Source organism: Sabethes cyaneus, chromosome 1, assembly GCF_943734655.1.
Source record: "Sabethes cyaneus chromosome 1, idSabCyanKW18_F2, whole genome shotgun sequence".
Lineage (NCBI taxonomy): Eukaryota > Metazoa > Arthropoda > Insecta > Diptera > Culicidae > Sabethes > Sabethes cyaneus.
This window is the reverse complement of record NC_071353.1, coordinates 112,246,638-112,270,416: the sequence shown is the minus strand read 5'-3', so window position 1 is coordinate 112,270,416 and position 23,779 is coordinate 112,246,638. Positions and strand designations below refer to the sequence as shown.

General features: G+C 37.9%; 1 protein-coding gene across 1 annotated transcript; it reads right to left on the bottom strand.

The window, feature by feature from the left end:
• Window positions 1-1,041: 1,041 nt before the first annotated feature.
• LOC128746107 (uncharacterized) lies at window positions 1,042-23,392 on the bottom strand. The gene is made up of 8 exons (XM_053843156.1): window positions 23,290-23,392; window positions 22,993-23,225; window positions 22,860-22,934; window positions 22,535-22,801; window positions 22,077-22,433; window positions 18,852-19,011; window positions 1,425-2,055; window positions 1,042-1,360 (listed from the first exon to the last, which is right to left on the bottom strand). The coding sequence occupies exons 1-8, from the start codon at window positions 23,390-23,392 to the stop codon at window positions 1,192-1,194; spliced, it is 1,995 nt and encodes a 664-aa protein (XP_053699131.1). The 3' UTR covers window positions 1,042-1,191.
• Between the last annotated feature and the right edge of the window lie 387 nt (window positions 23,393-23,779).

The window sequence follows — 23,779 nt, the reverse complement described above, 5'->3', positions numbered from 1 at the left end:
GCATGTGATGTTTCACTGTTCGCGTTTCGAGACCATTCGGCGTGGCTTGCGGTCATTGGAGTAGATGCCAACACCGACAGCATCGAGCAGAAAATGTGCGCGGAGCACCGGAGCCGTCGATAGGGCGGTGACGGACGTGATGATGGAGTTACAAAGGCTAGAACGTTTGCAACGACAGGGCCTGACATAGCTTAGCTAGGGTTATATAAAGGGCTGAGCTCTGGTTCCAGTGTCCTGTTGGCACACAGGAAATCCGCGTAGACTAGGAACCCGAATCCCAGTTACGGGCTACAGAGTACTTCATAGCGTTACCGCAGCATGGTACAGATATATATACATCGTCCCGGGAATTTAGTTTCGGCCGAGTAGGCAATTTCAACCACCTGTCACCGATGGCACCAAAGGTGCTGGTGGCCAACGAGTAACGCCATTGTCGAGTCACACGTGTTCACTGAGAGGGACGAACGTTTCGGAGGGGAAGGTTCGAGGAGGTCTGGTTGAGCCTAGCCCTCGGTCTTCGACGATAAAACTGATGAGTCTCTCCTTTGTTCACGAGCGCCGTGAATAGAGCGACAGCCAGGATCCAGAAAAGCTCGATTTACATCTTAGTCGTCGTTCCAGCTAAGGTACGTCGCACGTCTACGTCCGCATGTGTTCCTGTCATTAGGACCCCAACAGTTCCAGTTGACCGTACTGTTCAAATGATGGATGAACGCATATAAATATAAAGTATTAAAACGATTGGCTTGTATAACTTTTTCCTTTACTGAGCCCTATATCTGTTTTTCATGTAAATTTAGTGTTTTGTCCGCTTGATTGTCCAAGGTAAGTTTCTTGGAAGTGAGTCTCCTCCAGTACATTGGTGTGTAGCCGACCATGTAACCAAGAGTCCGACCGAACTAGTCGTAAGTTACATGTGCTATGATGATTAGAAAGAATGAAGTAAATACAGTTTAATGAATAGAATTCTTGGGCACAAAAACTGCTCCTGAAATTTATAAATTCAATGATTCGTGCTTGAGTCTTGAAATGCTCGCCAGGTTAAAAAATTACTTGAATATTCTATCAATTTATCTTAATTTTTATTTATACCTATCGTCATCTTCAAATACAACCTTTGAATTGTAATTAAAGTCCCTCACATAGCCAATTGGTAATTTCTTTCTGTAAACACACTAAATATTTATTCATTTATTTTGTTTTTGGCCTTGACTGATCCTGCGAATCCGGATGGATCTCTCGCACGGGAACGAACTTCGTGAGTATGTAGTCTCGCTCGGATTGTTTCGAGTTCATAAATAAGCTGTTGGTACCGTGCAACCAATCCAGCACACCCAACACCCCGTAGCATTGATTGAACCTGTAAGCACAAATAACCATTAGTATTTTCATCTTTCACCTTGATTCGATCGGCCCAAAATTACTTCAAGTGGTGGAAATCATGCTGCTCCGGACTGGGCAGGAACGGTAGATGATAACCGGAGTGGACGTGCAGCGTGTTGGAAATGGCTAACGTAAACCACAGCCAAGCAACGGCTATGTGGCAACCGGTAGCCCAAACGCCAACGCCGATTGGGAGCAGGTTACTGAGTAGGTTTTCGACCGGATGTGAGTACATTGCAGTAATCGCAATTGGAGCCGTCCATTCGTGGTGCTGTTTGTGGATGTACTTGTAGATTCGTCCATCGTGTAACAGTCGGTGACTGTAGTAGAAACCAAACTCTTCGATCACGATGCAAACGATAATCTGCCAGACAACCGTTGGAAATGTCGGCAACTGGCGGATGGATTCGCGCGTTTGTGGTTCGATAAGGGAGTACAAAATCAACAGCATCGGCAGTCCGGTGACGACTTGATTAAACAGTACCTGACGAATCACTCTCCTAAGGCGCTCGTTGTCCACCGGTTCATTAGTGCCCGGTTGAACCTTATAGCGGCGCATGAAGCGAGGCTGGTTGGTTACATCGAAGAGAGTGTAGACGGACCCGATCGTCCAGTACAGAAGCATGGTATAGATGAGAGTTCCAAAAATCCACAACCGAAATGGGTCATCTCCTGTGGCAAAGTAAAAGGAATAAAATTTTCTGTTGATAATAAGATTTAGACTAATCACAAGTTTTTAGTCTTGACCTTGGAATGAGGTCATACATATATTAAAAAAATAATAATAATAAGATCTAGTTTTTTAGAGCGGTAGTTTTTACAATTAATGGAGAGGACGGTAGAAGAAAGTAATGTATGTAATGAAACAAAGGTGTTGGTAATGTCCAAATAGAATGGGACAAAGTGTGAAGTAGAAAGAGCGGAAAATTAGGTCAGGAAGGTCATTGAAGCAACGCTTAAGAAGATGAGTACGGTTCGTGTTAACCCAAGCTGTGGGATCCACTGACAAATTCTGCCCACAAATGTCATTCCCATGCATTTTTTAGCATAACCAATATCTCATCTAATCTGCAAGAAACTTTGTCTCGTGTGAGAGTGTGTTTGTGAGTAACACACTCTAACTGTAGCCTCTAAAAATGTGTATTAGTAAGCACTCGCACAAAGTTGGTGTTACACCTTTTTTTACTTTTTTGTAGAATATGTTGTAGGAAGCGTAAAAAGATGTTTGCACTTCTTTACCCCTTCAGTTGCATCCGTCTGTTCATAACTTTTAGGTTTTGTAGACAAAACGCACTAAAAAAGAAGCTAGCTGAAAAAATAAAATTTTGTCTGGTTTCTTTTTCTCAAGTTATAGAAGGCTTCTCCAAACGTCTACCAACAAAACCAAAAGAGTTTACAACAACGCATTGTTTAGATTCCGAGAAAACAGAACATAAAATTTGAAAAAAAAAAATGGTTTTATAGGAACTGAATTTTATTAATTTTTTTCCTGATCCTGTTCCTGATCGGTAAAAAACTAATAACAAAAGCCTATAAAATCGAGATCTGAAATAAAAAATATTGATTTCCGCAAACATTTTCGACCATGTCCTCTTTGGAAAGCACGATTGAGACATATCCATTTATTCTTAAGCATATTACCTATACCTGATTCTGCTATGTTAGAATCCATTTGATTAATCTATGTCGTTATTCTTGTTAGTTACAAACTTGTGGCTTTATTTATGGCATTATCACCGCCGATATTATTCGACCAGTATGCTCGCTTGTGAGTGAACGTTGCGAATTTTTTTGTGCCAGAACTTGATCGACTGGATCAGAAAAACTTATTTCGGTTATTTGGAGCCTAACCTGTTCATACATATATGACGACTTTTTTATTTCAATTCTATTTTTGGTTACCAATAAACGTTTTATAGCTTTGCACCTATAAACATGAGAATTCATATGCAAACTTAATCCGGATAATAGTTTATATGTCCAAAATACATTTTTTATTATCAACAATATTAGCAATGATCACTTTGATCGCTGTGCGAGGTAACAAAAATGATTTCTAACCTACTGGACATTAAGCCGTATGAATAAAAATGAGCATTTACTCAGATTTGCTAAATTCGAGCAGTCGAGTAGTCGCGAAAAGTATTTGCTCAAGTTGATATGATAAAAGACTTCGCTATTTTCTCCGCGGTAGTGTTTACTTTTCGAACATCGGATTCCGTATGAATAAAACAAATTACTCGGAGTAAATTCTCAGCAAATCCTGAGTAAAGCTCATGAAATCTAAAGCATACTCGATAGCATGCTCAATCGAGTGAAATTTTCTAAAATTGTTAAATTTTGCAGGCAAACAACGAAATTATAATTCTTTAGTATTTTTAGTGCAAAATAAAGAAAAAGTTATCTGCTTTAGCTTTCCGATTAGAACTGTTGTCTGAATGGAACTATGTGCACATTCGGCAATTCGAACGCCTTTCTGTATTTTAAGCGGAACTACCGCTAGCGTGCCAACTTGCACCCTGAGAAGCAAAGAAAGATTGGAAAAAAATCTAATCGACCTGTTTTTGCTCAAAGGTCAGATGTTACATGTAACATAATTACAGCTGTGACAGAACAACAGATTTTGCTATTTTTCAGACAGTTAAGGGCAGGGATGCCAGATATTTTTTTGACAGGTCTGTATAATAATTTGTAAAAGTCTGTATAAGTCTGTGGTCCATTGAAAACCCATCATTCGCTGCGCAATATCTGTCAATCCATTAGATTAGGTTTTGCTTTAATGCGGCTCTTTTGCACAAAATCAGATTTTGGCAAAGTAGCAGATTTGTTTGAGAAAACCAACTCTAAGAATATCGAAACGCAAGAGAACTTCATTGAAACATTTACTAAATAGAACTTACTTATTAATGTGTCCTTGTCCGCTGGTCCGGCAGAGCAAAATCAGTGATCTCCACTGCCGACGATTACCCGCCATGGCTTCAACCTATCGCCAGGACAGGTTCTCGTCTACAGCCTGGATGCAGTTGACTATGCTACGTCGCCATGAGCCCATGAGTCTGCCACTTTTACGCTGTCCTTGCGGATTCCAATCGAGCGGTTCTCTGCTCTGCGCGCTCTGCTCTGCGCGGTTGCACCACAGCTAGCGCTGTTCAAGGCGTTTTTGACATCGATTGTGACTATGGCACAATACCTGTCGCCTCGTCTTTTCCGTCTCATAGGCTTCTCGGCCCTCTCTACCACGGACTTTCTACGGTGGACTTCCCCTTACGGAAGCCAAGCTGCGAACTTGCCAGCCCGACATCGCTCTCCGCCACAGGCGTCAACCTGTTTAAGATTACCCACTCTAGCTATTTGCCTAACGTGTCCAATAGGCTAATTGGCCTGAGTGATCACCCGCTGGTTTCCCCGGCTTCGGCAGCAGTACCAATCTTTGGACTTTCCATTTGTCTGGAAATTCGCATACCTCTAGGCAGTTCTGAAGCGTCTCACTAAACATATCGGGATATGCTTGGATCGCCGTTTTGAGTGCCTCGTTCGGAATCCCGTCAGGACCGGGCGCTTTCTTCGTTTTTAAACCTCTGGCAATTACGATGAGTTCCTCATTCGTGACCGAAATGAGGACATCATTCGATTGACTGTACGGGGTCGGAGGCCACTAAACTGGATCGTGTTGCGGGAAGAGCCCTTTCACGATGACTTTCAGCTTTTGGGGGCAAGTTTCCTGCGGAGCGGATGCACCCGTCATCTTTTTCATCACCACCTGGTATGCACTACCCCAGCGGTTCGTGTCCGCATCGCGGCAAAGCTCCTGAAAACAGGATTTCTTGCTACGCCTAACCTCCTTGTTGAGCGCCAGCCTGGCCGCTCTAAGTTCGACCCCCCGAGCTTCATCATCTGCATCGGTCCGGGCCCACTGCGCTTGCATTCTCTGTGGTATCTGGAGCGGAGCTGAACAATGGTGTCGCTCCACTAGTATACCGAGCGACGACGGTTCGTTGGCTGTCCCGTCCTGTGTATAGTGGTATCACATGCCTGTATTAGGACGTTGGTCAGCTCACGGGCGCTGAGTGCTTCAATGAACAGGTCTTTATCGAAGGCCTTCACTTTCCACCACCTCCCAGGCGACCTAAACCAGCGTGACCATGCTATCCGTCGTTCAATTGTGTACCGTATAGCTTGGTGATCGCTATGCGTGTACTCTGGCCTTCCTGATCCGTATTGCTATATCAGTCTTGGTACCACCAACGGACGTTGTCTGGCTAGATATTGAGGCTTCCGCCCGCTCAATTTGTCCCGCTGCTGCGAAGTTGAGGGGATTGTCAGTGTTCACTACCATAGACTTAGTTTTAGCTACATTGACTATGAGACCTGCTGCCTGGGAACTCTCGTAGAGTAGAAAACCTCTAACTTGCTCCGCATATCATTTCGGCGTTGTGCGAGGTCGTCGGCTAGGACGAGGTCATTTAGTTGCTCCATCGTTAGAGGATCCCAAGGCAAATCTCGATTTGATCTATAGTCAATTGCTCCAACAATGAGAAACGATGAATAAAATGCAGCCATATCTCACGCTAGCAGTAACCCTTATAGGGTCGGACAAGACGCCATTGTGCTAAACCTTGCACTATCTGGAACTCCTCTACGCCTAAGTGCGCCCCAGATGTTTTCGTGGTTGAGTCGACCAAACGCTTTTTCGAAGCCAACGAACACTAGAAGAAGAGTCTTGGAATTCGCGAATTTGCTCCAACATAATGCGGAGCGTTTTGGTATGGTCTATACATGATCGGCTGGTGTAGAATCCAGCTTGCTGCCGCCAGAGAGTAGCGTTGAGCTTCTCCTGGATCCGGTAGAGGATTACCTAACAGAGCACTTTGAGAGTAATACAGAGCAATGTGATGCCACGCCCGCATTCGGTTAGGTCGCCTTTATTTCTGGCGCTCTATAGCATTTTATGGCTGCTTCAATTTCATCCAATAATGACGCCTTCGACTTGACGCGGTTAATACAACGAACTCTTTCGTCGACTCGGGAGTCAGTCCAGGCTCTCTTGCCCCACATACAAACTCAGCCCTCTCCAGTTCGGCATATCGTAAGCGGACAGCTGTCTTAGTCGCTTTGGTTCGCCCTCGCCTATGCCAGCTTTTGCCTTTCTCTATTCATCGATCTTTCTCGGAGTTTCATCCGTAATCCACTCTCTCCGCCCGCTGCGCACTTTGCCGACGGTTTCATCACTGGTCGTAATGAAGGCATTCTTGAGGCTGGTCCATTACTCTTGGACAGTTCCACCAGGTAGCAGTTCCTAGGCTCGGAATTCAAGTTGTTAGATAAAAACCCTTTTCGCCTTGGGATTTCCAATCGGCGGACATCGAAACGATACCTAGCTTTCTCCCCCAGTCGTTGAGTACCTATTTCAGCGATAACAAGCTGATGGTCGGATGCAATATCGGCACTGCGCTTGTTCAGTGACGAAAGTCTTTCTCCTTATGAGGATTGATAGTCGCTTACGAGATATTGTTTTGAGGTTTCAGTGCGAGTTAAAATCGAAATATACTTTTACCTTGACAAAAGTAAAACTATATTTTGCGAAATTTTTATCGCATGTCTGTATAAAATCTGTAGTCAAAAACATGTCTGTATCAGAAAACGAAAAGTCTGTATAATACAGATTTGTCTGTATATCTGGCATCCCTGGTTAAGGGGGCATAGTACTTTTTCAACTTAAAAAAATCGAAATTTTTTTTATTGATTATTTCGAAAGATTAACATTTTGACCATATGTGTTTCAAGTCATTTCAATGAATTCCAAAAATTGACAAAGTTACAGCTATTTGTACCGCGCATGTCTGGAGCGATTACACGGCGAATAAAAAGTTCAACGTCGTTTTTCTCGAAACCAGGTTTTGAAAGTCGGTACCATAAATATCTCAAGAACGGCTTAAGCAATTCTCATGATTCTTTTTTTGTTTTAAAGCCAACAAAATTATCTAGTGTTTGACCCATCCTTTTTTTGATATTACTATTTTTGTATTTTTTAGAAATGTTTAAAGTCAATTTTTTCGACTAAAAACCTTACTTTTATGTTTGAATGACCGCCATTTTGTTATGCGTTCGAATTTTAAAAAAATGATGGGTCAAACACGAGATAATTTAATATACTTTCATGTCGTTTTGGAATTTTTCAATTCGGATAAGACCCCCAGCGCCAATCCATGGTACCGCAAATCATGTTTTTTTCGAACGATCATGTTCATGGAGCCGTAGGGGAGAGGGGAAGAGGTTCACATATGCAAACAAAATTGTAAATATTAGTATAAAGTGCAATGTTTGGAATGCAAAAAACCCGAATCGATTCGCTTTTCGCGTTATCGAGAATAACGTTGCGAAAACGCAACGCTAGGAAGAAACGATATTCAAAATTTGCAACGGGAACGTTTGTTTTCGTTCGTTCGCTGCGGTGTTTCATTTGATGTCGTTGCTTTTTGGTGAACAAAAAAATGTAAATCTTAGCTTTCGCTTGTTCGAAATATCCCGAAAACATTATAAAAGTTTACATAACATAGAATTCGCAGCTTCAAACACTGATGGTAGATAGAGCAGGCGTTGTGAAAAGAGCGTAATAAAATCGTTAAAGTAACTTTGTCTCCGGAATATCTGGAGGAATTGAGTGACAGATAAGGACAATTTCATGGACCCAAATTTAATGTTACAACCTTTCCGGAACGTGTTGGTAGGCATTTAATCATCTGCGATGACATGCATTTAGCATTCAAACTGCATACTATGCGTCTAGTGCAAAGATGGTCTCCAACCCAAATGTTTCGATATCTATCATTAAACATAACATGTCGTTCATTTAATCTTTATTAATACCGCCATCCGGGGTGAGATTGTGCCACTGGGGTGAGATTGGGCCAAAAACCAAAAACGTTTATTTGTGAAAATTTATTATATCTATAGAAACAGGTGACTTAAATTCAAAATGATGATGAAAATAACATATTTATTCAAACTATTTAACCTAAACAGGGTTTCAAAGTTCGCGATCAAAAATACTCGGAAATAACGCTTGTAAAAAATGTCTCCCATAAACCAACCCAAACAAGAAATCGCATCAACTTGCTATTTTGAAGGTAGGTATATAAACTAATCATTTAGAATGTATTGAAAGGTTATTATGCGTTGGATAAGTTTTGATTACCGTCATCCGGGGATACTTGCAACACTTTTGAACTTTGACTTAGTATAACTTTCGAAGTATACCGTTTAGGTCCAAATGTAAGTAACCAAAACTTGTATAGTGGTGAGTACTTTTGATTTATGATTATGAGAAAAAATATAAACCAAATGAATCTGCAGAATGAACCGAAAATAGGGGTGTTGCACAAGTTACCCAGTAAACGGGGTTACTTGCAACACTTTTCTGATTTTGCGTTTCTTATGATTTTATATCTGATTTCAAACCGCGAATTACTATTTGGAGATATTTTGAATGTATTTGTAGTAAAACAAAAGATACTGGAGGCGTTTTTTGTTTCCCAATTTCGTCTTCGGTGAAAATGCGAACTCCAAATTGCCGTTTCAAGGTACGTGGAATTTTTCACAATTTTAATTTTTCTGGAGATGGTGGTAGACAAAATAACATCGTACAGATGTAAACTTACTTTGTACATACCGTCTATTAGCATAATTTTCATTTTTACAAGTGCTGCAAGCCGCGCCATATTGGAAGTAACAACACGAATTCATCGTTTCTACTCCAAGTTCAAAATATTAACAAAGCTCAAAGTTGCTATTTGTTAGCTTATATGATGCACTTATTATGTACAGGAACCAAACAATAAAAAATAATTCCATGTTAATGAATTGACGCAACTTTGCACATCCATTTTTCCTACTCTGAAAGTGAAATTACTTTCCAATCGTATAAAAACAAGCAAAACAACGATGTAATGGATTAAACTTAACTAAACAATAGGTAAACGTCCCTTCTTTAAAATGGCATTACACGGTAAAAAATTATCACGTTGAAGTGTAGTGATTTGCAATTGAATATGCACTACTTGATGAACTTTAGAAAGCGAAGTGCAAATCTCTTGAAATGAATCAATACCAAGTGGGACAAAATCAATAGAAATTCACTTCAATTCTGATTTTTTTGAACTTATTTATTATTATGCTGTGTTTTGAAAATGGAATGACGAGCATATTAATATTGATATGTTATCACTATCAATTCAATAGCTTTTTCTTAAATATCATGTTGATTTTAAATTAACCATTTATTGTTCGCATATTGCTGTTCCAGTTGAAAAACGCAGTATTCGACGTACGACATTCGATTATATTTTCGATCCGTGTTGCAAGTACGGCGCAAATATGCAATTATGCGCTGTAATCGTACGGTGATGTGCTACCGAATAACTTGCGACATGCAGAACGAGAATGAAATCGTAAGACGCGCGTGAATAAATACGGTTTGCAACTGAAACAACAATTATATGCCTTGCTATGTCATTCAAAATTGACACATAGGGGAACTGTGGGTAAGACGAACAGGTTAAGAAGAACAGCTAATATAATACAGAGAACTTATGATTTATAAAACCTAAATACAGTTTACTTCAGTTCAACATATTGTTTTCAAAAGGAGCTAGTGAAATATTTAACAAAAAATGTTTTTCAATGTGTATTTTGAGCTTTAACAATGGTCCGAAAAAGTGAACTTTTCTAGTGCTGCGGGTGAAACGGACAATGTGTGGGGGTAAGATGGACAGGTATTGGGAATCGCCCCAACTGAGCGCATATTATTATTTTTGACCGTTAACAAATTGAATACGTAAAATATGGTGGTGTAGCGTGTAAAAAATGAAGGGGGCTGTCCACCCCCTCCCACTAGAGGCAGCCAATAGAAAGTTGTTTGGCAGCGGCAATATGAACAAGCATTCCAAAAATTGTTTCATGCCTGGCCGCTGCTGATTTGTTTGAAGTTCACGTTTTCCGGCTAAATTTTCATTTATATGCTTGAGATATCACTAAGAAGCAAAATCAACAATTTTAATATAATATGTTCACTGACCATCTTACCCACACTAGCAGTTGTCCATTTCACCCCATCATTATACATTTTTTTAAAGCCTTCACAATTTTTCATACGCAAATGAAATTACGTATTATTTCAATGCAGACGTTACTTGAAAAGGTATTAAATCGAAATACTTTATGCTATGGGCATCATTTTGGAATTAAACCACTCAAAAAGCTTAATTCCGACGGAAAAAAAGTTACATCCAAACGCAGAATCATGTCCAAGTTTTAGTTTTTTGTACTTTATCAAAATTGGAAAGTTTTAAATGATGATTGAAACGTTCAGACATCATGAGATAGCAAGCTGGTTGGATTCCCATCAAAACATTTACGAATTTTAATGCTTAACTGGTAGAATTAACCACCTGTCCGTCTTACCCACCCTGTTCGTCTTACCCACAGTTCCCCTACATTTATGTATTGTAACAAATATTATCTTACCAACTGCTGTTGAACTGTGACAGAACGTGAATGACAGAATGATTGGATTAATACAACTTATTACCATTAACGATGACAATAAGCATTAGTGTAATTCATTTAATTTACAAGTTTGGTTAATATTATAATTATTTTCTAAGTGTCATGTTATAACTTTTATTAAATAAACAACGATACGATATTATTTTTTTATCTATTAAATATCGCTATCTTCATGAAGGAACTTATATTTTTTTCGATAAAAATACTTATTGTTAACCGAGTGAATCATAAGAGGTGGACCATCTAATTCTGATATTTCTATTATTTTGTATAACTGAGTACTACGAACTACTTCATAGGCTAAGAAGTGATCATTGAAATCACCGCATTCCCAGAGTTTTCCTACAATGTATGTTTTTGAATCATTTTGCAAAATTTCTTCGATTTCAATCAACTCCGTAACCCCCGTCTGTGATACTGTCAAAAAGAGTCCATTCTGGTAAAAAATAGAATTAATTTTGCATTTTTGAGCTGCAAATGTTTCGTTTTGAATATCAATTGTGTTTTGACACACTAAGTTTTTAAAATACGGTCTTGTTGTAAAGTCCACCTTTTGAAAATTACCGCTATCACAATTTTTGTAGAATGTCATACTATGTACCTCAAAACTATGCTGCAGTGCTGCTTTAACACACAACGTTAAACATATATATTTCCTAGATGAGGTAATGTGAGCATATTGTTTAAACTGCTTATGCTTCGCTTCCATTCTGAAGCACATTAAATTGCAGACTGGTCCACTACTTTGTATAACAGTAGCATAATGAACCATGTGATGGTGCTTTGGTTTTAATGTTTCGTTTTCAAATGATTCCAAGTACAAAGTGTGGTGTTCGGTAACTAATCTATTCAATTTTTGAATATCAGAATTTGAGAACGAAGGTAATAAAGCATGTTCGACCAGATTGACAATCGATATTATATATCTCCACACTGGATCGTTTAACGGAACGAACGGACCAGCTAACAAAGTAAAATAATAGCAGAAAGATCTCATTTCTGCAGCTGTTGCTCTTATCTTAACCGATTTAAATCTCTTTATATGAATTTCTTCGATATCCGGCATCCTACTTAATGATGTATCATATGCTTTTTTCACTAAAATATTTTTTCGTGTATTGAATTGATCTAACGTAAAGAATTTTCTCTTGTATATAAAATAATTTAAAGCTAGTTTGAATCCGTAGTTGCAAATACCGTGGCTGTACATGTCGTGCATTGCATCGACTGTCTTATTTTCTGTAACTTTAAACGATGGCAGTTTGTTGAATTCTGAAAATCCTTTGATACCTGTTTCTCTCTGATTTCCTAGCTCTATATCTTCAAAATAATTTTGGTTATTTCTAAGACAGTCATTATCTTCACTGACATCGCGTTGTAGCAACTCCTTAGCTTTCTTGCAGAACCTACAATAGTACTTTGCATTGAATCCACTGCTTAACATCAACAACGTATGGATACCGAGATTGTCGCCTTGTAATACTACTAGAGCGAATCTTACTAAAATTTCGCAACCATCAACGTTTATCAGAATACCTTCTTCTTCGATCGATTTAAACCTGTGAACAACTTTTTCCATAAGTGCATTTATTCCAACATTGTTGATCGAAACCTGTTTAAAAGAAGAATTAGAAGATATGTTTGATAGTCTTAATGGAACTGAAAAATTAGTATCCAGCTTTTTACGAGCCATAATGGCGCACGTGTTCGTAATATTTGAACAGTATTTTTGACATTTCCCTAATACATCGCACGTTTTCTTTCCGTACATTCCTTTAGTTTTACCGTGAACACGCGGAAAGAAAACGTCCGATGTATTAGGGAAATGTCAAAAATGCTGTTCAAATATGTCGACTATCATTTGAAAAGGGCGGATAAGCCAACTGTCAAACAGAACGAGTGAGAGTTCATCTTCCTATGCTGCTCCAGCAAAAATAACTCTCACTCATTCTGTTTGACAGTTGGCTCATCCGCCCCTTTCAAATGTTGGTAGACATATTACGAACACGTCCGCCATTATGGCTCGTAAAAAATTGGATAGGATATATAGTAGAAGATTTGAGAATATTTTCATCTCTGCTTATATTACGTACCTTTTTAACAGTTCCAGCGACAAAAATGTTTTTTAGTTTAGAAGCATATTTTTCTGGAATAACTAAACATGTATAGTACATTCCAAGAATTATGTCCTTTTTATTGTGTGTAGATAAATTGTCGTTAATCTCGTACTCGTCGGCGTAAAATGAAACCGGTAAGACGTAATCACCTGGATATTTCTTCTTGACATTCTGCCATGTGGTTCCGTTTACAAAGTTTTTTATTCTGTCCAATCGTTCAAGTTGATGTAGATAATTAATTGTCTCTTCCTATACATTTTTGCACTCGAAAAAAGATTTTAACTGAAATTCTATGTCCATCAATACAATATAATTCATCCCTGAACATATTGGCATTTGCTCTGGATCCAGCAGAGGAATTTCTATAACAGCATCATTGTATATAGTTATAACGTTTGGAGGTTTGTACAAATTTTGTTGTTGAAGGTATTTTAAAAATTTATAGTCAGTGTTAATAAAATCAAAAGTAGTTTTTAGCGAATTAACATAAGTCTCAAAATTAAACTGCGATTCTGCATCCATTTGCAGCGGAATTTCTTCTATCTTTTCAGCTATAATGGAGTACACATCTTGTGAGTCTTTTTGTATAGACCGTGCATCGGCTCTGGTAAGATTGTTTCTTTGATGTAATTTAAGAGTAAAGTTTACTGCAGCTGCATTGATATGTGCTAGAGATTCTGTTAAGCATTTTTAGGGCAAATGCCATTTGCTCGACACGCCTGCGGCAATTCGGAAATACAACTTGATGTAAACTGACGGTCCTTGAAAATTTCGGCAGATTCGGTTGAACAGTTGGTCTCTTGCGGGAATCGATGGCTAAGCATATGACGTTTAAATGAGTAGAATCTGGTGAACACCGATAAGCAATCAGGAAATGTACAAGGAAAACGATAGTCACTTGGAACTTGATGGCGATTGAGTAAATGTTTAACATATTCAGCTGCAGATCCAAATGTCAAGGCGCATTCCTCAACAAAGCAATGAATTTTCATCTTGCGAACATATCCTCGGGATGGATGAGTTAATAAAATCTTCCAGCTTATCAATACTAGCGTATCGCTCGATCACCTTCAATCCATAGAAGTAGCGGGCAATGAATAACCACACCAGTTTGCTAATCTTCGAATGCTTCAGTGATAGAACTGTTGTGAATTTGATGTAAACATCCAGTGCACGCAGTGCGGATGGAAGTGAATAGGAAAAATTTTGAAAATATACTCTGAATATTCCCGAAAGCTCGGTAGGCTGCCCAAAAAATACCAGCTTAGGTGTGATGCGTATTCCTAATTTTCTATACACTTCATACAACTCCCGGATCTGCCTGTCGGCATCAGTATCAGAGTTAGCAAATAATATCGTGTCTTCTCTACCATTCACTACAGTAGGTTTGTAATTTGGTGTTACTTTTTGAGGATGTAATACGTTATTTAGCAGCAGAAGCAGCAAACAAATGCGAACGTCTAAAAACGTAAAATACATAATTATTGGAAATATTCTTTCGCCAATAGCTATCACATATAAACATATATACATATTAAACATCTTTTGCTCTAAGATTTCGTCGAGATCAATAGGAAGTTAGAATCTTACAATAAATTAAATATTATTTAATATATTTAACGGCAGCATGCCGTGTATAATGATGCAGTTCGCGGGGAAAATCATCTAATTGTGAAGCACAGGATTGTACGACAAACATTCAACTTTTTTGCATCTTTTACATTTGGCTTAAGGGGGCATAGTACTTTTTACACCATAATTTTGCCTTTTTTCAAATATTTTTTTATCGATAACGCGAAAAGCGAATCGATTCGGGTTTTTTGCATTTTGGGACATTGTATTTCATACTAATATTTACAATTTTGTTTTCATATGTGAACCTCTTCCCCTCTCCCCTACGGCTCCTTAAACATGACCATTAAAAAAAAAACATGATTTGCGGTACCATGGATTGGCGCCTGGGGGCTTATTCGAAATGAAAAACTACAATGTGTACAGCCCTAAGGGTTTTACGAAAGGGTGACGTAGGACTATATCAGATCATTATATCAAAGACTAATGTAAACTGCATTCCTGGCATATGTATGTTTATAAGAATCTGAGTGCCATTGTTTAAGTTAATGTTTAAAAGAGAAGAGCGAAATATTCAGATTCAATTCTTCATTGAATGCAATGGTGGCTTTGAAAATACGTGGACGGGGGTTCATAAGTATGACGCCTGCAACCATTTAGACATAGAGATTTCTTTTAAAAATAACTTCGTCATAAAAGTTGAAATAGTACTGAATGACCAGCCCACAGATTATTGTATTGAATATGATTATGCGTACCTTGATATGTTTCAATAATGTTACTTTTACTCGCTTGTGATCTTTAAAAGGTCCATTGGTAACAAATAATATTAAAGACAAAGCACGTTCATCGCAAATATGATGTACCATTCGAATGTCCTCTTTTGACATGAATGGCAACAGGCACGTAAGTTAACGGCGTCGATTCACTGTCTTTTGCTCCGAGAAGGTTTTACTAGTTTACTTTCACAGCTTACCGCTTGTTACATAGCAGAAAATATGGCACATTCGCAAAAATTTTTGTTTTATTTGTATGAGAGTCATTATCCTCCAACACAGGGGTGAGGGGTCTCAAACCTTCATAAAGTAAATTCATGCCTCAAAAAAAAATTGCTTGCCAAATTTGGTTCCATTTGCTTAATTAGTTCTCGAGTTATGTGGAAATTTGAATTTCATTTGTATCCCAAGTAACATTTTTGTTATATAACAGCTTATTAAACTAGTGTACAGGTAATTCCGGTAGAACAAGTGCTCAATAAGCTATTATACAACAAAAATGTTACTTGGGATGGGAGCCCACCCTCTTAGAAGGGGAAGGGGTCTCAGTACGCCATAGAAATAATTCTTACCTCCAAAAACCCCCACATGGCAAATTTGATTTCTTTTGCTTGATTAGTTCTCGAGATATGAGGATTGTATTTCATTTGTACAGGAGCCCCTCTAAGAAGGGGAAGCGGTCTCAGTACACCATAGAAAAAATTCTTACGTCCAAAAACCCCCACGTGCCAAATTTGTTTCGTTTTGCTTGTTTAGTTTTCGAGATGGGGAAATCTGTATATTATTTGTATGGGAGTCCCTCCTCCTAAAGAGGGGTGGGATCTCAATTTACCATAGAAAAAATTCTTGCCTTCTCAAATCCTCACATGCCAAATTTGGTTCCATTTGCTTGATTATTTCAAGAGTTATGAAGAAATTTGTATACATATTATTTGTATGAGAGCGCCCCCTCTTAGAAAGGGTCTCAGTGCACCATAGAAAAAACTACAAGGTATACAGCCCTAAAGGTTGTACGAAAGGGTGACGTAGGACTATATCAGATGATCAGATCGAAGACTAATGTAAACTGCATTTCTGGTATATGTATGTTTATAAGAATCTGTGAGTGTTGTATGTGTGTTTATAAGTGTGATATGTATGTTTATAAGAATCTGTGAGTCTTCATTTAAACAATAGGAATGTTTAAAAGAGAAGAGCAAAATATTCAGAATCAATTCTTCATTTAATGCAATGGTGGCATTGAAAATACGTGGACGGGGGTTCATAAGTACAACACCTGCAACCTTTGAGACATAGAAATTTCTTTTAAAAATCACTTGTGTGCATCATAAAGGTCGACATGGTAATGAATGACCAATTTATGTTTATTTGTATGAGTCCTTATCCTCTTACCACAGGGGTCAGGAGTCGTGCCATTTGCTTGATTAGTTCTCGAGTTATGGATAAATTTGAATTTCATTTGTATCGGATCTCCCCTTCTTAAAGAAACAAAGCTTTTAATCCATCATAGAAAAAATCCTCCCCCTGTTAAAAGACGGATGGGTCTCATTATATTATAGAAAAAATTCTTGCCTACTAAAACCCCCACGTGCCAAATTTGGTTCCATTTGCTTGATTAGTTCTCGAGTTATGAGGAAATTTGTATACTATTTGTATGGGAGCCCCCTCCTAAAGAGGGGAGGGTCTCAATTCGCCATAGAAAAAATTCTTGCCTTCTGAAACCCCTACATTCCAAATTTGGTTCCATTTGCTTGATTAGTTCAAGTGTTTTAAGAAAATTTGTGTTTCATTTGTACAGGAGCCCTCTTACGCTCCCCTTAAAATTGCTTTCTTACCCCTCTATAAAATTGCTGGTCATTTTATCTATCCAACGGGGGCACAAGATTACAACTATTCCGCTCAACTCCATCAATGGGTATGAGCGATCCGTAAACTGTGTACAGCAATCGGGGCCTGCCACAAAAGACGATCATTAAGACTGTCGCAGTGGCCTTTTAACCCAATGCCCTTCTGGCATACAAAAAAAATCTATCCAACGACATATAAATTGTTCAATTTCGTTCAGTAGTTTAGTAGTCATAAACATTTGAAATCATTCATTCAAACGTTACACTTCTGTTTTCGTTTTTACAAAGTGCTACCCAGTCCCAGTATAGTAACCAAAGACGTAGTCCTACGTCAAAAATCCTACCTTTTAAAACCCCCACATGCCAAATTTGGTTCCATTTGCTTGATTAGGTCTCGAGTTTAGAGATTTGTACTTCATCTGAGTAGCAGCCCCTCCTCCCTCTTACGCCCTCCTTCAAACTGCTCTCATCCCCTCTATAAATTGTTCAGTTTCGTTCAGTAGTTTAGTAGCTTTAGCATTCGAAATCTTTCATTCAAACGTTACACTTCTATTTTCGTTTTCACAAAGTACTACCCAGTCCCAGTATAGCAAACAAAGACGTAGTCCTACGTCAAAATTCCAAAACGACATGAAAGTATATTAAATGAGTCACCTAGGTAAGAAACCCCTGTCACCTAAGTGACAGACCGTGTCACCTAGGTGACAAAGCGAGTCACCTAAGTTACAAATGTCACCTAATTCGCGGTGACTCCAAATAGTCACGTCACTCGCCTCGCAGAATAAGGGTGATTATCTTGTCTTTGACGCATCCTTTTTTCAAAATTCGAACGCACAACAAAATGGCGGACCATCAAATATGAAAGTCAGTTTTTAGTCGAAAAATTGATTTAAACGTTTCTGTGTGAATGAGTCATTCATACATAAATACATAAATTCATTTCACAGAATCGTCTTTGCGGCAATACTTCACAGTTGGCCTGGCCGATTTAACATTTGTAATACATCTTAGATGTTTTGCAAATGTCAATACTGACAAGAAAATAATTTGAAATATTTCTATGATTAGAAGTAATTAAAATTATTTCCAGGAATCCTTTATTGTGGCTGTGATGGTATTAATAAGAAGAAGAATAAGAATAAGAATAAGAAAAATTGATTTAAACGTTTCTAAAAAATACATAAATTACAATATCGAAAAAAATGGGTCAAAGACAAGATAATTTTATAAGCTTTTAAACAAAAAAAGAAGCAAATGAATTGCTTGAGCCGTTCTTGAGATATTTATGGAATTTGAAGACCTGGCTTCGAGAAAAACGGCGTTGAAGTTTTTATTCGCTATGTAAATGCTCCAGACATGCGCGGTACAAATGGCTGTAACTTAGATGACAAAGTTTGGAATTCATCCAAACGGTTTTAAACACATATACTCAAAATGATTCAAAATCTTTCGATATGATCAATAAAAAAAATTTAGAATTTTTAAAATTGAAAAAGTACTATGCTTCCTTAAGTATTTGAGGTCAAATGTATTGTAATATAAAGAGAATATATGTGTGTACATAAAATATATATTGATACAAATACACGTACCGTCAGTTGTAGAATCACTAATTAATACGTCGATAAGATGCTCTGTTGTTTCATCAGTAGAACGACTCCGTATGTACCTGCCAATCACTCGGCAGACTTCGATACAACCAATGTTCTTCTTGGGAGAACCCAAATTCAATAGTTGAAAGTCGATGTCAATCTAAAGAAAATGAATATATATGTATACATACCTAAAAATGTATGTACGGAGTTTTTTGGATGTAGATCAAAAAATATTAATATATGCTTGATCGCATTTTAAGGTCAAGGCTAAAAACACGAGGTTTGGTCTATGCATATTTATATTTAAATTTATATTTATTTTAAAATTCAAATTCAAATTTATATTAAAATTTAAAATTCAATCTAATATTTAAATTCAATATTAGAAATTGAATTTAAATTTATATTTTTATTTATATTTCTATTTTTTATTAATATTTAGATTTATAATTATTTATTTAGGTTTATACCTATTTATTTAAATTTACTTATTTACTGAAATTTATCCTTTTTTATTTAGATTTATACTTCCTTATCTAGGTTTACACTTATTTCAGGGTGTCGATTTCCTGGAAAAACCTGGAAAATCAGGGAATATCAGGGAATTCATTTTTGGATCAGGGAAATCAGGGAATATCAGGGAATTTCGAAATTCAATCAGGGAAATTTTGTTTACCCGGCAATATTGTTGATCAACTTTCGAATCAAATCAATTTTCATGTCAAATATACGCAGATTGATCGGTTGAATTAAAACTTGTTACATGTCTAATGGCGATTCGATTATCTTTCAGTTTGCCGTAAATTTTTTATTTGTTTTGCGCCGTACAATTGTCAGACTTCACTCGTTGTAGTGCTCGAAATCGGCAATGGCAGGTCTCACGCACTTCACGGTGCAGACATCAAGAGCACAAAGCGGGATACATACTGTTATTTACACGCGATCTACAGCGTTTTCACCAATTGCAGAATTTTACACTCAGAAGTCCCAAGCATTGATCATCTTCCTTCAGTGTCCATGATTCATGTCCGTTAAGGGTTACCGGGAGCATTAACGTTCTGTAGAATTTGCGTTTATGCGAGTTGGCAACCTTCGGGACTGGTTCAGCTGGTTACGTAATACGCAGAAAGCTTACATGTTTCTCTGTTCTGACGTGATCCGCAGTGAGCATGCGACTCTTGGCCTGGTTCTTCTCATTTGTCATTTTCTGGCATTCGACATCAAACAAGCTGTTACACTCACCCTTACTCTGCGAGACGAGTGACGTAACTAATTTGGAGTCATCGCAAATGAGGTGACAATTGTCGCCTAGGTGACACGGTTTGTCACTTAGGTGACACGGGGTTGTTACCTAGGTGACACGGTTGTCACCTAGGTGACAGCACTCAATTCGACTCGCCGTGGCGAGTCACGGCGAGTGACAATTGTCGTATTGAGTCACGTGACTCGCGGAATAAGGGTGATTGTCTTCCCCACGTCGTGCCTATCACTTCCCTCGTAGTTGTTGGCGCTATGGCGGATCCTCCACAGCCTACTTACGTCTTATTCCTTTTCGTCCTGCTGTTCTGCGATTCGTTGATCAAGCTTTCTGGTGTACTCCACTGCAACGTCATATGCCGTAAGCCGCTAGATGTTGAAATGCAACATCCTCTCAGTGCGAGCCTTCGCCGATTTCGATAACCTTGCGTGAATCTTACGTCGAGATAGTGGTCAAAGTCGCTAAGAAAAGACTGTATATTGTGACTTCCAAAAAGTTTTGACCGTTAAACACGATCGATCTGGAAGCTAGAGTCTTGAATTTTCAAGTCGTGCGCACCCCATAAATCATTTCGAACCTGTCATAGAATTCGTCCCTAGCAAAGCAAAGCAAAGTCTTGAGCATTAACCGTCACTAGACATTATCCTTCTTTATCGACAGACTTCGCAGCCTACTGTTAGAGTACAGGAAAATTACGGGGTCAGTGCAATGATCCTACTGATTCCGTCTAACAAAAACCAGCTAGCCGAGATTCGAACACTACTGGCTTGTTAGAACAGTATCGTACCTCGAAGCTAACTGGGCGGTTCAATTCGTCCCTAGTACCATCGAATTTATGATTTGTTGGTGACTGTACGTTGATTAAGCTGTAGTTGAAGAATTTGCCTTAATTCTCAACACCCATATACGGTCATCGGACCGAACGGCCGGCCACCGAACTACCTTCGAGTCAATGTTGCTTTCAAGCCTCGATAGTTGCAATCCGAAATCATGACACACAGCTTTAGTCTTAACTGTCCACCATTGAGGGTTAAAATATTTGCCATTTGGACATTTTCCAATAATATATCTAGCTAAAGTTTTGCCGTACCTCGAAGCCAGCAAAACGCACATTTTTGTACCAAAAATCTTTGGGGAATCATCTCCTTAACCCCATGCTTTTTGCAGCAAAGATAACAAGCTGGAACTTCCAGGAAAGTTTTGTTTTAGTTTAACTGAAAACTCGCAGACATGTGTCCACCTTCCAGCGGTAAAGTTACTAGTTTGAGCTGACTGAAAATTAGCAAGATTTGTTATGTTTACACGGCTGTAATTTTTTTGTATGTAACATCTAAGCTTTGTGCAAAAACAGGTCGATTAGATTATTTCTCAATCTTTGTTTCTTTGGATTCAAGTTGATACCTCAAACATAACTGTCCCTCGATACTCGATAGAAGAGGGCGTTTTCGAAACGTTGGTAAGAAATAGGTTAAGGCTTTAGTTTTCAGCAGCTCGCATAAGCTATGCTAAAGGATTAAAAACTTAAGCCAGAAATCACCCAAATAAGCTTGATATTTGAGTTTTGAGGGTCAGGGAAAAATATTTGAAGCATCAGGGAAAATCAGGGAAAGTCAGGGAATTTTATTTTTGGATTTGAGTCGACACCCTGTATTTGTTTTGAGTTACACTTTAGATTTTTATTTATTCATTTAAATTTATATTCATTTATTAGGATTTACATTTATTTATTTAGATTTATATTTTTTCTATTAGATTTATTTATTTATTTAGATTTATATTAATTTACTTAGGATTGTATTATTTACTTAGATTCATATATATTTGTTTAGATGTACATTTATTCATTTAATTTTATTTAATTATACTTATGCATTTATAAGGTTATTTATTTCCAGTTATATTTATCATTTAGGTTTAGTTATATTCGTTCATTCATATAAACAGTAATAACTCGTTTTACTTACTAGCTGATGTCCAAACTCAGAAGTAATCAAATTCCACAGCTTCAATTTAATTAATTCGTCCACAACGTTTAACCTTCCGAATACCTTGGTTCGATTTTGAAAAGAGCTTTTCCACTTATCAAGCACAGTTGTCCAAGGTGCAGTGTTAGCAATCAACCAATCCAATGCGTCTCTTTCGTAGATACTGTGGTCTTCACTACGTTCTTTTCTGGCAGTACTGTTATTATTTAAAAGCGTATTATGTTCTTCGTCGTGTAACTTGCGTTTCCGAGCCCTGTTTTTTAACGTGTTAACTTTATTCGCAATTTTTCCCCCTGGATTTCGTTTATCGCCTCCTCTTGATAAAAAGTACGAGTCCTGGAAAAAATTGAATTGAAATTTTTTAATAAAATAAAAATATTGAAGTTTATTTTACAAACGAACTTCGCCTACCATACAAATATATTAGTTCAAATTACCTGTTTCTCGTTCTTGAACAGCAATACTATTACACGGGAATACTTTTGCAAATCGCGTTCGTGGAGTTTGGTCCTATGGGCTAAGTGCCAGGTAGCAACTACTTCTGCCAACTCTAGTTGTCGTCGTTCTGAAAGGACTCCTTTCTCCGATTGTTGGATGATATTTTTTCCAATCACTGTTGCGTTCAGTAGTTGCCTTAGGACATCGGGACTGAAATCTAACAACTCATCGTCGTCGCTGTTATTTTTCTCATCTCCTTCGTTGACCTAAAAGCCGGAAAATGAATCTAATTAGGTATACAATACAGAATATAAGATTACTCACTTCATATATTTTTGAATTATTTTCTGATACCAGCCGGTTAGATAAATTAGATGTCAATATTGTCGATTCGGTTACCTGTAATGAAATAAAACTCAAGTAGTATCATCTTGTCGTTTAAAATATTGCAACCTACCTTCGCATCAGAATCGGCCGGTATAGCAGCTATCGAAATCTGTGAAGTGTTGTTGTTGTTGTTGTTACCGACGACGGTATCGAATATTTTTTCTTCCGCCACGCTTTCTGTAACCGACGGTTTTAGTTGATACACTATAGTTATTTGGTCTTCTGTTTCCTCGACTGTCGCTATTTTCAGTTTGGTCAGCAGGTTTATGGCTGCCGGTGTGTCTGCAGAATCGATTCCGTAGCCTGCAAACAAAACTTCGTTACTTTTGAACAAAACTTGCATTGATTATGAATTTTTTGTACTCACTTTTTAGAATAGAAACAATTTCTTGAGGGAATATCGAGTCACAGTCCACATTAAAAGTTTTTTCTTTAAACTGTTGCTGCGAATAACCAACTTGTTCCGCCATCTTTGTAAGTTGAGTTCTTTGAGATGAAAATTTTTGACATTTCTCAACAGAATAAAAACATTAAGTTCAATGGAATAAAACAGTGGTGCCAAATCAATGGATATGCATTATTATTTGAAGGTGATTTCCATTGAACTGTTTTTAACGAAAGACCTCTTCGTTAAAAAGTGAGAATCAATTGAAAATCACTGTTAAATTAATTAAATTTACAGTGCGACGTAACAGATTGAATCAAGTGCAAGAGCATTTGAAATAGACGTGTCAATTTTTTACCGTGTAGGTACAAATGGTTATGTTAACAAACAAATGCGTTAGACCTGTCAAAAGCGCCATGCGCCAAAGTGTTGCAAGTAACCCCGGTGTTGCAAGTATCCCCGGATGACGGTA